We start from the raw sequence: 16,287 nt of genomic DNA on the forward strand, positions 1-16,287 counted from the left end.
ATGGCCATGAGCGCCCCTCGTCCACGCGCAGCCGCCAATGGCTCGATGCGGACTGCTCGTCTCGCCTTCATCGGCCTCTTCCACGCCTTCGCGCCCATGGTGACCGCGTTGCCCATGCCTTTTGGCGACGCGACCTTCAGGACCGCTGGAGAGGAGGTCCCCACGGACAACGATGGAGAGCGCTGGCTCCTACTGGGTATCGCCGTCGCGCTTGTCTTGGCTGGTGGTGTGTTTGCTGGTCTGACCATTGCGTGAGTACATCGCGGTCCCGCCATCGTGTCACAACGCGCTAACAGGTTCTCTTCAGCTTGATGGGCCAAGACGAAATCTATCTCCAAGTCCTTGCTTCATCCGGCGAGAAGCACGAGCGCAAGAACGCGGCCAAGGTGCTGAAGCTGCTCGAGCGAGGCAAGCACTGGGTCCTGGTGACGCTACTCCTGAGTAACGTCATTACCAATGAAACCCTTCCTATAGTCCTGGACAGGTCCCTCGGCGGAGGATGGCCTGCCGTTGTCAGCTCCACCGTCCTCATTGGTACGCGCACCCTCTCTCACCTACTCTGTTTACGTCTAACACGCCTCAGTCATCTTCGGTGAAGTCGTTCCTCAGTCAATCTGTGTGCGCTATGGTCTGCCAATCGGCGCCATCATGGCACCCATCGTTCTCGGCCTCATGTACATCATGGGAATCGTCGCCTGGCCGACTGCCAAACTCCTCGATTACCTCCTCGGAGAAGACCACGGTACCGTTTACAAGAAGGGTGGCTTGAAGACACTCGTCAGCCTGCACCAGTCGCTCGGACTCGAGCACGAGCGCCTGAATGAAGATGAAGTCACAATCATCACCGCTGTGCTGGACCTCAAGGCCAAGGCTGTCGGCAACATCATGACGCCCATGAAGGACGTCTTTACCATGTCGTCCGATACCATCTTGGACGAGAAGATGATGGACAACATCCTTTCCGCTGGCTATTCCCGTATTCCCATCCACACCCCCGAGAATGAGAACAACTTCGTCGGTATGCTTCTGGTCAAGATGCTCATTACGTACGACCCCGAGGATGCTCTACGCGTACGCGACTTTGCTTTGGCCACCCTACCCGAGACACGCCCGGAAACGAGCTGTCTTGACATTCTCAACTTCTTCCAGGAGGGCAAGTCCCATATGGTGCTAGTCTCTGAATTCCCTGCTGAGGCACGCGGTGCCGTCGGTGTTGTTACTCTGGAGGACGTCATCGAAGAACTGATCGGAGAGTAAGTCGTGCATCCTCGAAAAATACTCTGGCGCCTACGTTGTCGCCGGATCTTCCAACCAAGTTTGTACTAATGAGACCAGGGAAATTATCGACGAGTCCGACGTATTCATCGACGTGCACAAAGCAATCCGACGCATGGCCCCCGCCCCTCGCGCCCGCGTTCCTCGAGGCAAAGTCGTGACCGATATTCCCCGCAAACCTTCCGAAGCACAAGCTGTAGACTCCGAAACAGACGCGGAGCAGAATGGCAAGCCGGCGCCACGCAAGACCTCTCTACCTGAGATGCCTGAAGGCCACCCCAAGCCCTCCTTCCTCCTTCGTCGCCGTAGCAGCGGTAGCAAGGGAGCCGGTTCACCTCTTCGCAGCGACGATCCGACCGTTATGCAGCACCTGAAGCATCTCGGCCCTTCGAATGTCGCCACTAGGCCCAAGCAGACTCGCATCAACACTGTCAAGATCAAGCCTGGCCAGACAGCTTTGACCCCTGACATTCCCAAGACGATACCGGAAGACTCCCAGGCTCCAACCGAGGCAACTCCGACTGAGGGTGTAATAACCCAGGAGTCCCATGCGCCTGAGGGTGGTATTGGTGAGGGCTTGCTAGCATCGGCAGGTCGCGAAGCCAGCGACGGCGTACACAGCGTAGCAGTGGGATATGGTACCATGGCTCCAAGTGGCGACCGAATGTCGTGGAGATCTGGTCGATCGGGTATGAGGGAACATGACGAAGAACCTACGTCTCCAAAGGGTGGTGCGAACGAAGACGACGAAAACACCCATCTCCTGGTCGACAACCGCAACGAGAACGGCGAGAACGGCGAGACGAACAGGTCACGGGCACGCTCGGTCAGCACCATTGCTTCTCTGCGCTCGATGCGCTCGCGCTCGCGCAGTCCCTTGAAAAAGCGACACACTGCTCGAAGCGGTAGCATCTCTGAGAACGTTGTCGATGTCAATGGCATCAAGAAGATCGTCTTGGAGACTACCAGTTCCAGCGACTCGGAGGAGAAAGCGAACGGCAGCCAAGTCGATGGTCAGGATGGAGAGAAGCACTCTGAAGCCGAGTCTTCGCATGCCGGCGGCAAAGGCGCAAGCAAAAAGAAGAGGAAGAAGCGAGGTAAGAAGAAGAAGGGTGGTGCTGGCGACAGCCACGAATCACAACCTCTGCTCGGAGACAGGTAACCTCATTACCCGTTTTGAGCATGTTGTTAATCCCGGTTTCTACAGAGGTCATGAGCGAAATCGGTGCGAATGCGAGTGCGAAGTTTCTCGGTCATTTCGAGTCTGGCAAAATTAATTGGCATGCATTGGCGTCTTCTCCTTCTTCTCCTTCGATGTTCAACGGGAAAATGGATGAGAATAATGGGCATTGTTAAGGACTGGTATCTTTCAGAGAAGTGTATTATAAAAAGGTGTGTCGTTTCTTGGACGATGGCTGTCGTCTGTGAGCTTGAAATATATATCTTGTAAGCTCATGTACCCTGTCCTTTCTTTGATTACGCGACATGACATATCAAAGTTGTCTTGGCATCGTCAACAATGATCGTAACGTTACGTCCCAACGCGAGATCTGCCTCTTACCACCAGTCTAGTCTGACCAGGGATCATAATTCCTATCCCCACAATCCCCCGCTACATCCGACCACGTCAACACGTCTTCATCATCCTCAAGGCACCCACACCACCCCGGTCTCGAAGCCGACGGACGGAACCCCCTCGAACTAACCCCCTTCTTGACACTAGTCTTCTTGCTTTTGCCGCCGTAGTACTCATTCCTCTTCCTCTTCCCCCACATTCTCAACTTATTCGGCTGCTCAATACACCACAACACTACCTCCCGAGCTGCAAACGCATCTTCAACGGAATCATGTCCCACTTTCTCAAACCCGTGAAACCCACATTGAAACTAAATATTCTCATTTCCTTGATGGTGTCCTAGTGTAAGCTACCGGCTTGTTTAGTTCTACCCCTTGTATGAGGCGCATCGGCAATCATACCCCGTCTTGCCTATAGGGTCTCTGAAGCTAAACAAAGACATCTCCACGATATCTTGCACATGCATCAATCTGGACAAAAAGGGTTTCTTCCCGTCAAAGTCGTTAACTCCAAGACCCAACCATCATGATTCGGTAGATACCCCCCTTCCCTGTCACGCGCGTGTCTCCTCCTACCAAACCACTCTTTCTGCTGTCTATCCGCCCACATCGATACTTCAACAGGGTTGGTGATCCACCGCTCAACAAGTCTCCGTATGGCGAACGCATGCGTGATGGAATTGCTTCCCGCGTTGTCGTCGTCTTGAATCTGCAGGTTGAGCAGTTGATGACACAGAACTTTGACGCTCCAGTTCCATTTCACTCTTGGTCCCAGTTTTTCTGCGACTAGGATCGATGTATCGATGATGCGCGTGTGTTGCATCCGAAGGGCGGTCAGAGAGGGGCGTAAGGCGTGGCCTACTAGTATCGTGTTGGCGTCGATGCATTTCCATAGTTCTGTACGCGCTTCTGCCCAGCTTCGTAGTGTGCTTTCTGCGTCAATGGGTGTGGTTGTGATTTCCGCTTCTTGCGCGATATGACTGTGGGGTGTACACCAATATGTAACGGGTTGGAAGGGCTGGATCATAGCATCGAGGAGGATCTCTCTGGTGAAGTAATCGATGGCTGATATGCGTGTTATCATCGTTGAGCAGTTCAGCAAGATGGCACCTCGCTTTGGCGAGTAGGAATCGTGTGGGGGAGTAGGCAAAGATGTATTCATGAGTGTTGTGATGTCGTTTATGACTTTATCGCGGTTGGTGTCAAGCGTGTACCTGTTAGCCATGAGGGTGGCTCGAGTATGACAGAGCGAATGAAGTGCGGTAAGTGGTGCGGACTGTTGGCTTTTTGGAACATGCGCCAGCTTCTGCTTTGGTAACGCTGGAGTTACGTCCGTGTTTGACGGTATACATGTCTGTTTTCTTGTTGTGATTGCGTGCTTGTATGCCAGTGATGTCTTGGTTGGGTTTTTAGCGGTTGGCTTTGGAGGCGAGCTTATGTGGAGTGCAGATACAAAGTGCGAAGGAAGTGATCCTTCCCAAGCTCTCGGAAGTTTCTTCACGACAGCAGGGGCTGCAGATTCGCCATCCTCCTTGTGGATCGTGCCTGGGGCATTGACGGCTTTCTGAGTAGCAGTACTAGTGCTCGCAGTGGAGGATATCGCATGCTTGTCACGACAATGATCTGATAAGGCGGGATTACTAGCGAAGGTTCGTTTGCAAAGAGTGCAACTGAATGCTGATGAAGCTGGGTTATTGCCCTTGTTTGGTGACATTGTAGTGAGGTCTCGCTGTTGTCAGCAAAGGAGAATGTAAACTCTGTGATTTCCTGTTCAGAGGCAACGACCATGTTATCAAGTGTAAGTCATGCTGAGTAGGCTGAACTGCTGGTAATACCTGTTCACACTCCCATGCTGTGTAACGATGGACGGGGGCGCACCCGCCTACCCCGCCCACTCAGTGCTTGCCACGTCGATTCAAGGCTCATACGCGCAACTTGCATTGCAGATGTGAGAGATTCGCGATTTGAAGGATATGACCTGTATCCTGCACATGTAAAAGCTTCTCCGGCTCGCAGAGAGGCATGTGAGTTCTGGTGAAGGGAAAGGTGGCTCTGCCCCTCGGCGCTTTCGTGGTTCTAGAATGCACGGCCATCGGACGTGTGATGCTGCCGGTACTGAAGGTGTCCGAGGCGTCTTTGAGCATAGATAGTAAGATCTGATCAGGGTGCATCCTTCGTGCCATTCGGAAGGCGCGTAGTGACGCTTGATCGCGCCATTCCAAAAGAGGAAAGGTCTCAGAGCAGGATACGGGTTACGCCCGACCTCGGGAGCAACACCTCAGTGCAGTCTTCACAGTCCGAACTCCCAACCACATCGTCAGCGTCGTTCTAGAGCCACGGCAGCTCAAATGACAATAAGTACGCCCAGCCAAGTTAGGACAGTAGGTGACGATCGATAAGAGAACGTTGCACGTCGCAGCTCGCGTCGTCATCTCCAAGCCCCGCGTAAGGCGAGCAATTGCGCAAGGCGCCCAGCGGCATGGCCATTCAAGCACCAACCTTACCATCGCGAGGTACCGCCGGCAGTATTCCAACAATTGCTTGGTAATTAGGGAAGATTTTCGTCAACCAACAGGGATCGCGTGGGTGTCCTGAAGCTTGCGTTGATGCTTATCAAGCTCTCCAGCTATATAGCGTCGCAGCTTCCCGGCGAATGTCTTGCTACACCAAGGGCCCGTAGAACGCAAAGATGTTCTCCGCCGCCTCTTCGGTGCTATCTCTGTTACTAGCATACTTTGTCTACATAACGACTTACAGAATTTTCTTCCACCCGTTACGCAACGTTCCCGGTCCTTTCTTTGCACCATTCAGCAAGCTATGGCTTGCATGGCACGTTCGAAAAGGACAATCACATGTCCACTTCCCCAAGCTACACGCGCATTATGGACCGATTGTGCGCATAGCACCCGACCAAGTCCTAGTGTGTGACGAAAACGCCATCAAAACCGTCTATGGAGCAGCGACGTCGTTCACGAAAGGAGATTGGTACCGCATAGCTGGCGCACCTGACAAAAGCCGGAAACCCGCCGAGGAGGTTCTCGATATGCTGACAGAAACCAACATGGAGAAGTATCGCAGGCAAAGAAGAGCTATCGGGCCGGCCTATAGCATTGCGGGGTTAGAAAAGCATGAGGGATTACTTGATGCCTACATCGATCAGTTCGCTGGCAGGCTGAAAGAGTCTGGAGGGAGAGAGGTAGATCTTGCGGAATGGACGCATATATTCGCCTTGGAGTCTATGAGCCAGTTCACTCTTGGCAAGAGACCAGGATACACAGAGAAAGGCAGTGACGAAGGGAATGCAGATGCCAGTGATGCGTTATGGCAGTGCTTCACCGTTATTGGTATCTTCCCAGGCTTCGTAAAGCTGATGCATGCGATACCGAAAGTCGGCATGTTGCTCGTTCTACCCGCGTCCCTACTGCTAGGTGTTCGACTACCGAAGGTTTGGCCCGTCTTCAGCTTCTCTGCTCCAACCATAATGCAGAGATTGAAAGCACTGGAGAGTACGAGGGACGTCAAGTTTCCCGGGGACCGACCAGGTCTCTTCCACGACCAAGGGACAGATGTTAAGCCACTGGAGCAACAGGGAGATGGCATTGAAGAAACGGACATGTTGGCTACTTTGATGCGTCTACATCATGACAAAGAGGCACGTTTCCCTCCTTCATGGGTTCTCTCGATAGCTCTTACCAACTTCGGTGCCGGACACGACACACTCATGTTTACACTCTCCTCGGTCATCTACCATACGTACAAGTCGCCAGCCATTCTCGCCCGCCTACGCAAGGTTATGGAAAGTCAGGGCATCTCAAAGGATACCAAATATTCCGAAATGATCAAGAAGGTACCATTGTTCCTCGCCATTATGAAAGAAAGCATGAGGATCTGGCCTACGCTCGGATGGTACATCCCTCGCCTCGTGCCCGCTTCCGGGGCTACACTATGCGATACCTACCTTCCGCCTGGTACTACAGTCGGAATTAATCTCTGGGCTTCACACTTTGATCCTGAGGTCTTTGCAAATCCAAATAAGTTTAACCAGATAGATGGCTTCCTGGTGGTAGCGAGGACAAAATGAAGGAGATTGGCAGAATGGACAGTATGTGGATGGGATTCGGGGGTGGAGGTAGAAGCTGCCCTGGACAGCATCTCGCGAGGTTCTTCGTTGTCAAGACAATGGCTCGTTTGGTTATGCAATGCGATTTTGAGGTGACGGGAGAGCCGAAAATTGGCGGTTGGTTTCAGTGTACGATGAAGGGCGTTGGTATTAGCATCAAGGAGAGGAAGGTGTACGGATAGGAGTGAAGGAAAGGTGGCGCGTACGTCTGCGTCTCGGAGTTTTGCAGTAGGTGCAGACGGTATCCTGTCCGGTAAGCTTTCCAGGCGGGTACCTGATATCATTTCGGCAGTCGATCCTTGTTCTAGTATTGGTAGATTGCGATAGTGGTGACGAGGAGGCGGCGCTTCTGCAACCAAAGGTGCGGCCCGAAGCGTCGGAATGAAGACTTCCGATCTCGGAACCGCCCAGCGAGCGCATTCCACCTTCACACCCTTTGGCTTCAACGCTGAACACCTTGAGGTCCAAATCATCTCTCATGTCTCATCATGTGCATTTCTCTCATCCCGCGAGACTTCCTTTCGGTATTCTCATAGCCTGATATGCCCCGCCGATCGCCGATCGCACTCTATCCTGCTTGATTGTGGCGCCAGTCGTCCAGTAACGCAACAGGAAATCAGCCCCCAATTGTTCTCCATGCAGCGGCACGGCACGGGGAGTATTAGCAGAATGCTTCGCGTTCCATCGATTCGAGCTGTATACACTCTACATGTCTGTCAGCATGGAGTACAATCCAGGTAAGGATTGCTCAGATAGCGCAGTATTACCTAGTAGCTTGCGTCCATCCAAGCTGTAACGGGGCTGACAAGGCTCTAGCAATCCGACGATCAGATGAGATTAGCGACTTTCCTGACATCATAGTCACATCGCACGATGAGCTCAACACGCCGGGAAGACCACGCATAGACCTCGAACATTTGTTCCACGAAACTAGCCCGGGGACAGGAATATCTGCGAGGGAGGTTCTCAATGATTGGGAAGAGAGATACAGAGTCAAACCGATCTCTCAGGTCGATTTCTTTCGCCCGAAAGAATTAGACTCAACCTGTGGCGCCTCTGCAAGCGAAGAAGATGAAAAACTGGAACGTGACGTCGATGATGATCTTCTGGCGGACCACACGGTGCCCCAAATCGTTGTTCATCAACCAGACGAATCGGACGCGTCTGCAGGATTCATCGAGAAACCATCGTTGAAGAAAGCACTTCCATTAGGACAAGACGCACAATCTGCGCCAGTGAATAGTCTCGAAAACACACTGAGGCCCGCTATCCGCCTACGGCGACATAGTTTTAGCAATATCTCCGTGCAGGAACTGAACAGAGAGCCAAACTTGAACGCTTTCGCAAAGCCAAAGATCCTACCAACATCACAGCCGTGGAGTCGCATCGATGTGGACCCGAAAGGTGGATGGAAGACGCGTTCACGATGTTCGCCTTGGCCGGAGACCGGGCACCTCGTCGATATTGTGATAGTCTACTTATACAACTCCGGCTTGTGCGATACGTCTACGGACCCCGACCTTGACCTAGACGCTTTCCGACGTCAAGCCCAACCTCACATGGAAAGCCCTAGTAACGCCCCAACGCAGCAGATCCGCCGTGCAAGGACAGATATTGGAAGAACGCATCATCAAGTTTTGCCGACCATTTTCACGAACACCCAAAACCGCATCACCTTTGAGAAAGTCAAGCCTCGACCCGTCAGCTGGATACAGGACGAGAACATGCTGCGGAAACGGGTACCTGGCAGCCGGGTTATCACTGTCGGCTTTGACTTGTCTTCGATGCTCTCTACCGTACCTGATCTCGAGGCTGCAGCACAGTCACTCCATGAGCGTCTGTGTCAACTGCGAGAAGACCGTCAAGCACCAATTGTGTTTCTTGGTCACTCATTTGGCTGTTTGATCATACTGCATGCGCTCGCATCACTTTCATCTGGCCATGCCTTAGCCTCGAATGTCTTACCCCACACCGCGGGGGTGTTTCTCTTCTCTTCTCCACTTTCTAATCCTGAAACATGTGCGCGGTCGTTTACTAAGATCCATGGAGTGAAACCCAGTGGGAAGGTTCTCAATGACCTCCTTGGCAGTGCCTCTATGAGACAGATGCGCGAGAAGGCTAAAACTAGCTTAGTATCTTCACGACAAGGGCAACAAGATGCGTCTAGAGCTCTACCACGTGGGAACCAGGGTCCGTCAAGCCTCAAGAGTATTGCGATCGGGTTTCCAATAACACAGATTCACGCCCGAGGAGATGATCAAGGGACTGGCTCAATCAGCGAACTCTTGGGCATTCCGACCCGTACCTTGATGTTCTCCCGGGATGCTGCACACGTGCTCAAATTCGCCGCTTCTGACGACGTGGACTTCATGCGTTTGACAATGCTAATGAAGGCCAATGTCCAATTGTTTGGTCTTCTGCGAGCGTCCATCGATAACAATTCAAGGGAGGTAGACGCCCTACTAAAAGAGGGTGTCAACCCCAATCTACGTGACAGGCTGTAAGTACACAGGTCTTTCTTAGCTTCTGGACATTTCAAGTCGAAATAGTGCGACCTTGTACCGTGCTACAAAGTATGTTCTCTGGGACATATTATTGTGCCAGGTGCACTCCACAAGGTGCATTTCGAGTAGTGACTGATCATGTCAAATAGGCACCAAACGCCACTTCAGATCGCCGTACGACTCAATCATGAGAAACTTGTTCACAGCCTTCTCAACGTCGACGGGCTGGATGTCAACGTACGTGACAGCCAGCTGAATACACCACTCCATCACGCAGTCCGCAACGGAAAGGAGACGATCATCACGGCTTTGTTGCACCATGGCGCAGACATTGCAGTGGAAAACACACACAAGCGAACTCCAAAAGCCCTTGCCGAGAGACATAAATCCCGTAGGCACATAGCGAAAATGTTGCGTAGTCGCGTGGTGAGAGGACCAGATCATCGTCCCAGCGCCCAGAGAATTGGTAACGGTCGATCACCCACTTCGAAAGAAGGTAAGTTAGCCTGCAAGAATTATCAAGTCACGGTCACGGAAGTGTATGTGTCAAAATCTAGCGACAAGCATTGGAGTGTGAACATTTCTGTCGAAGCGCTCCTGTACGGAAGCACATCTTTGAAAGATATCCTTGGGCAGGTGAGGCCCAAAGAGCTTGCCGCGAAAGTACCAGTCTGTACTTGGGTGCATGTTCCAGAAAACAACGTAGGTTCACAGCCCATCTGAAATTCTCTTGCGCATCCCTAACATATCACAGATGGTTTGGGTCGAGGTATGTAGCGTGTTAATTCCGATTACTAGCGTTAATCCAGGTCAGGATCTGTTTTCGAAGCTGGGCCTACATGCTGCGATATGGCAGGAAACGAGGCGATCTGTTACAGGATCTTTGAGCAACGTGCGTTACGTGTGTAGCTGTTCCCACGTTTACTGAATGAAACAGCGAGCCATAACACCTCATATCGGAACGAGTGACCATCATTCGATCTTTGTATGCTTTGCATCATAGCTTTTCGATGAATGGTGTTGACGTGCTTAGATACCTTTCTTGAGCTATGAAGCCAACATGCGACACGAAAGACGGACCGAATATGTTCAAGAGGTCGACCAAGAGCACTCACTGCAAAACACCACCGATGCGAACATACCGGGATCAGTGACAATGGAGGCCTTACGCAATCTGTCGCACAAACTATCGTCAAAAGAACCCGAACTTCTACAAGTACCTGTCAGACACAGTCTGCCCTTAAAACCATCCTCCGACGATTGTGACTCCGACTTTTCAGACACCTATGACGCGGACGATCCTGATGATTTGGAAGAAGAAGAGAAGGCATTGGTCACCGCATACCTACATGACCCTCCAGCTCTGCATATCCGACGGTAAGTTGCTACTCATTCTCTTGAGTCTGTCTGCTAATGGTTCAGGACGTTGGACCAGTACTACTACCATATGCTTGACAACACCAAAGAGCGCGACATGGACCAGGTAGTGTCTCGATGGGCAGAAAACACGAAAGCCGAGGCTCGGCACAACATTCTTATGGTGGATCAACTCTGGCTTTGGTCCACTCATCAGAAAGCGTCCCCATCCAAAGCTCAAGACAAGGCGTCTGAGATTCGAACAAGCCGCGAGCAGATGGGCATGAACAATGGAAGCTATCCGGAGGAAGAACCCCAGGATCACTACGTCATATCTTGCTTCCCAAGCAGAACAGGGACGGGCCAGCATGCGCACCGCGTTATGGACGATCTTAGACTACTAGTCCTGGATCCGACGCACCGCAAACGACACCCTATCCGTAAACCGGAAGACCTTACTTCACGCATATTGGAGACCTGCTGCAGTGTTTTTGATAGACTACTAGATGCGGAGCCGCTTCGTTTTTTCCAGATGTTCGAAGAGAGTGTTGGAACAATAGTAGGTCTTGAAAATAATGCTCTGCTCACTATAGCTAACTGTAGAAGAACAACAATAAGAGTTAGCTCTTTTAAGCCTTCTATTAAGATAAATATATAAGCTATTAGGTATTATTAAGAAAGTGTCTAAGTCTAGTATAGCTCTCTACTATTATTAAAAAGATTATAAAATAAAAGTAAATATAATATATTTTTAGTCTAAAAAAGCTTAAGCTAAGCTTTATAGCTTAGTACTTAGAAATTACTTAGTAAAGTAGCTTTTTTTAAAAAAATTAAGTAATAATAATTACTTTACGTATAACTATAAGAATTATAATATAATAACTATAGCTTATTAGTTATAATAATAAAGTAACTAAGTATTATAAAGCTTTATAATAATATAAATTCTTATATAAAGAATATTTATTATATAGCTTCTTTACTACTACTTTTTTTTTTACTACTATTACTATCTCTACTAGTATTTTTAGCTTTATACTTTCTTTTCTTATTAAAATCTAAAACTTCTTTTTTAATATATATAATATTTATACTTTATAAAAAGTAGTATATTAAGCTACTTTTTAGTTAACTTTTTATATTATTTAACTTAGCTACTACTTTACTAGTATTTTCTTTAAAGTTTATACTAGTAAAAACTAGTATAAGTAATAATATTAATAAAGCTATATATAAAGCTACTTCTTAAGTTTTTTAGCTTATTTATATAGCTAATATAAATCTTTACTATTAAGCTTTCTACTATAGTATATATAGTATTTAAAAAGTCTTTATAAATAAGAAACTTTATACTTATATAAATAGTATAAATACTATATAAGTTTTATACTTTATATTTAATATTCTAAATATTAAGCTTAGTATTAATATTTAATACTAAGTAGATACTATTAAAGTAGCTATATTAAAAAAAAATAAAAATATAAATAAAAACTTTAAAAAAGTATTATAAAAAAGTTCTAGTTAAGCGTAGATAGTAGTAGTTATTAGAGCTATTTATAAAATTAATATTTAATAAAAAATTAATTAAGTTATAAAGTTAAAGAAGTAGAACTAAAAATAAAATTTAATTATAAGTATTAGAGTTATTAGTTATATTTAGTTTAAGTACCTTAATTAGTAATAGAGAATAAATGTTATTATTCTAAGAGCGCAGTAATAAAGTAGACAAATCTAATTAAGCCTTCTAACGCGGATCTACACATCTTATGCAGCTTAAAGCGACTAACAAGTACTACGAGGAGAAAAAGAATAAACTTCTCGTCGATCTTCTGGATATCCGCGAGGAGGTGAAGCTCCTAGTTGAAATAAAGGATATCCTCGATGAGATCAACATCATTCTTTCGGTACTAGACATACAACGGACGGTCATCAAGCAGCGACGAAAGGCGGAAGGATTGACTTTCCTAGGCTCGTCAGCTGCAGAGGTTCTCATCAAAGCCGACATAGATGACTTCAAGAAGCTTGAAGGTCACAGTCGCACGATACAGGAGAAGGTATGGCGGACGTTGCAAAGAGCGGAACAGGGCTAAATTACAACAGATCAATACTTTAATGGATCTCAAGCAAAAGGCTGCAAATGCCTGGGAAGCACGAGAAGCTCGTGAAACCACAGTTGCAGCGAGCAAACAAGGAAATGTAGGAAAGCCCCGTGTTGTCCCGTTCCTCCCAGCTTATTATCTATAGACGATCTTGGTATTCACGATCGTGACCATAGTGTTTCTTCCTTTGTCCTTCATGTCCTCTTTTTTCGCGATCGGCATTGCCGCTTTCCCCAAGGATAATATCACTGGAGAGACCAACTGGCCGCTTGGCATTGTTACTGGCTTGTTATGTAAGTGACCCTTCCCCGTCGGCATTGCTTTTAGGGCTCCTCTCGCTAATGCGTTCTCACAGTCGGCATATCTCTCAGCGTTTCCATTCCCCTCATCGTTCTCGCACTGAACATGGAGCACTGCGCAGCGACGTATCGAGAACTACGCGACAATTACTTCGCGCGCATTGGGATGTATCTCATCGCGCTGGCGGTGCCCGTAATACCAGAAAGATGGGCCAGCATATTGGGGGAAGAATGGAATGCAAAGCTGCGAAGACGCTATGAGGCGTATACAGAGGATGGGTCGCGAGACATCATGTCTAGCTCCACGTTGATGGTTCACAAAGAGCGAGAGGAGTCATCGATAAATTAATGTGTAGTAGTGGATCAGATGCAATGAAATTGATGGTGCATGCTTCTATCTTAACCTTAGCTACAGTGCTGGCAGCCAGAGCGATAGCACGTTGCCTTGAAGAACTTACTTTGTAGAACAAGAAGCTAAACAGGCCTGCAGGCTACATAACGATAATATCTCACAATTTAGTCAACCCAACGTTTGTGTATGCTCTGAGGTATTGTTGAAGCCTTCGCGACAACACCCTCAGCCAGCTGCCATACCCGAGCAAGCACATCCTCCGCCACATTGCTTCCAAGCCAAGCGCGCGCCTTTTCAACAACCAACTCCCAGGTCTCCTCCTCATCCTGCATCTTCTTCTCCAGAAACAAGACCACGATTGCAGTAGCCAGAAGCTGCTCGGAGTTCTGCTCGCTGAGTTGAGCGTTGACTAGGCTAGCGGCGTCACGGTCGAGCTTCATCTCATCGAACGGAAGCCTAACGATGGCTTCCCATGACCCTTCAAAGGACTGCCGCGCGATGATTCGCTGAAGGAGTGTGCCGGTCTCTTCCTGTACTTTCTGTCTTTGTGGCGGAGAGAAGGAGGGACCCATGGCCGACCGACTCGACCGTTTCGACGAACCAAACCGACCCCTTGATTCTAATACTTGCGCGGGAGACAACGTACGCAGCGCTGACGGTTGGCCAGGATGAGCCATGGGTGCTGCACTGGCCTTTTCGAAACATCCAAAACCCATGTCTTTGTCAGAGTCGGAATCGTCCACTGCGCTATTCATACCAAATAGTGTAGGGCCAGCAGCCATTTGGAAGTGCCCGCCTTGTCCGCCTTGTCCGCCTTGTCCGCCTCCACCGCCTCGCCCGCCGCCAGTACGGCCAAAGGGACCGCCGCCGTAGCCTCCACGGAACATAGGGGAGGGTCCAGACCTCGCCGACGCGGATGCAGGTCCACTGGCAAATCGTGTATCGCCACCATACGAAGTGGTAACCGGTGATCTGCATGCTTGGCTATATTCTAGGACCTCCCAGTCATCGTCATCCGCTAGATCACTCCGTTTGATTGTCGATTCCAGAGCTTTTTGGCGTTTCTCGGCGATTTCGGTCTCGTTGGACTCTACGGCTACAAATGAACAGTACTTGCCGCCGACCTGAAACTCCACTCCAAGACGAACAGCCTCGCGTCTCTGAAGCAACAGATACTGAGAGCTATAGTTTTTCCTGAGCAGGACGTCAGTATCTCCAACGGTAGCTTCGGATAGCCATCCATGACCCTCTTCGAGCTCCTGTGTTGCTCTACGGGCAGCAAGCTGATGAATCATCTCGTCGGCCTCTTTGCGCGCTTCGACCGGAATTTCGAGCTCCAACGGGCCTTGGGGTGAGGTGCCCTTAAGAACAACACTCTTTGGTTGCAGATGTGATGATTCTGGAGACATGAGGAGATAGACACAGGTGCGGTTGAACGGAAAGAGCGCTGGTATCTCGTGAGGTGTCTGCAAAAGCGTGGGGCGCTTTAGCTCCGGTAGACCCGCGAAGATGTCCTTCGACTCGCCGTCCTTTGGATGCTCTTCCACCACGTCCGGATTATAGAGCGAGATGGGCTTCGCGTCGGCGTCTGGGGCTTTCGTCTGCTCTTCGTCGTTCTCGTTGTCCAGGTGAAGGTTTATACGAAGGTTGTCGGTAACAGACTCGACACTGTCATCTTCGTATTTGACTTCGAGACGGTAATCCTGGATATGAGGGGTGAGTGCACCCTTCAGCATACGAACAATCTTGCTATCAAGCTTTTCGTTATCTGCAACCATCTGAGCGAAGCCTCTTCCGGCCCTCGCGACGCCTTCAATGAGCGCACTAGACACACCTCCACCTATACCGATGGGGAAGACACGGACGTTGCCATTCTTCGTGTTCTTGGAGATGTAATCGAACAGCTGGTCTTGAGCCCAAATGTCGCCATCGGTAAGTAGCATGAGCTCGGTAGGAAGTTCGGTGTTACGAGCTTCGAAACAGGCCTTGACCGCATAGAGTGTCTCAGTCCCGCCAAAATCGGCCCCGAACGCTTCTACATGTCGAATAGCCTCCTCGAGTGTATCTTGGCCATACAACTGACTCTGTTTCCAAAGAAACGAGTGGCTGCTGCCGAATGAGCAGATGTTGAACATGCAGCCGATAGGGATCGACTTCAGGAAGACTTTGAGTGCCGACACCAGCGTGGGGATCTGATCACCCATGCTACCCGATCGATCCGCGATGAAGATGATCTCGGGCTTTTGCGACTTGAGATTGAACTTTGGTACTAGCGTGGTCATCAATGCTCGCTGGTTGGGGAGCGTCGGGTGTGTCTCTAGGATCGCCTGAGGTACGCCGACGTCTTTTGCAACCACCTGTAAAACGAAGTCTTTGTCTAGGCCTGTGGTACATAGGGAAAGCGTTGCTGAACCTTGCGAGAGCAAGGCGTCCTCATCGATGGTACTTGTTGAGAGCGACCCAAGCGTCACTTCGATGGGATGTGATGGCGAGATGACCTTCTTGATAGGAATACCGTCTGCCATCTTGACATCCACGGTAATGGAGATGCCCTTCGAATCAATCTCGGCTGATGTCTCTTGGAGCTTTCCGGGATAGGATCCATAACGGGGCGAGATGGAAGCAGGTATGGTAAGACGAATTCCATCGACTTCGGCATCGTGCTTGAGCTCTTGGATGTATTTGATGGACACATACACAGATG

The 16,287-nt window shown here is 49.5% G+C and overlaps 4 protein-coding genes across 4 annotated transcripts; all 4 read left to right on the forward strand.

Moving 5' to 3' along the window:
• J4E85_007373 (uncharacterized protein) lies at positions 1-2,437 on the forward strand (the record flags this gene model as incomplete). Its single annotated transcript, XM_051471605.1, has 4 exons — positions 1-251; positions 308-534; positions 584-1,253; positions 1,336-2,437. 4 exons carry the CDS (start codon positions 1-3, stop codon positions 2,435-2,437), a joined length of 2,250 nt encoding a protein of 749 aa, XP_051324679.1.
• A 3,102-nt stretch (positions 2,438-5,539) lies between these two features.
• Positions 5,540-9,474, forward strand: J4E85_007374 (uncharacterized protein; the record flags this gene model as incomplete). Its single annotated transcript, XM_051471606.1, has 2 exons — positions 5,540-6,818; positions 7,787-9,474. 2 exons carry the CDS (start codon positions 5,540-5,542, stop codon positions 9,472-9,474), a joined length of 2,967 nt encoding a protein of 988 aa, XP_051324680.1.
• A 1,060-nt stretch (positions 9,475-10,534) lies between these two features.
• J4E85_007375 (uncharacterized protein) lies at positions 10,535-11,454 on the forward strand (the record flags this gene model as incomplete). The annotated part of the gene is made up of 3 exons (XM_051471607.1): positions 10,535-10,851; positions 10,897-11,389; positions 11,434-11,454. The coding sequence occupies 3 exons, from the start codon at positions 10,535-10,537 to the stop codon at positions 11,452-11,454; spliced, it is 831 nt and encodes a 276-aa protein (XP_051324681.1).
• A 1,145-nt stretch (positions 11,455-12,599) lies between these two features.
• J4E85_007376 (uncharacterized protein) lies at positions 12,600-13,077 on the forward strand (the record flags this gene model as incomplete). The annotated part of the gene is made up of 2 exons (XM_051471608.1): positions 12,600-12,887; positions 12,934-13,077. 2 exons carry the CDS (start codon positions 12,600-12,602, stop codon positions 13,075-13,077), a joined length of 432 nt encoding a protein of 143 aa, XP_051324682.1.
• Between the last annotated feature and the right edge of the window lie 3,210 nt (positions 13,078-16,287).

This window comes from Alternaria conjuncta (assembly GCF_024043145.1).
Source record: "Alternaria conjuncta strain BMP 0040 chromosome Unknown scaffold_10, whole genome shotgun sequence".
Taxonomy (NCBI): domain Eukaryota; kingdom Fungi; phylum Ascomycota; class Dothideomycetes; order Pleosporales; family Pleosporaceae; genus Alternaria; species Alternaria conjuncta.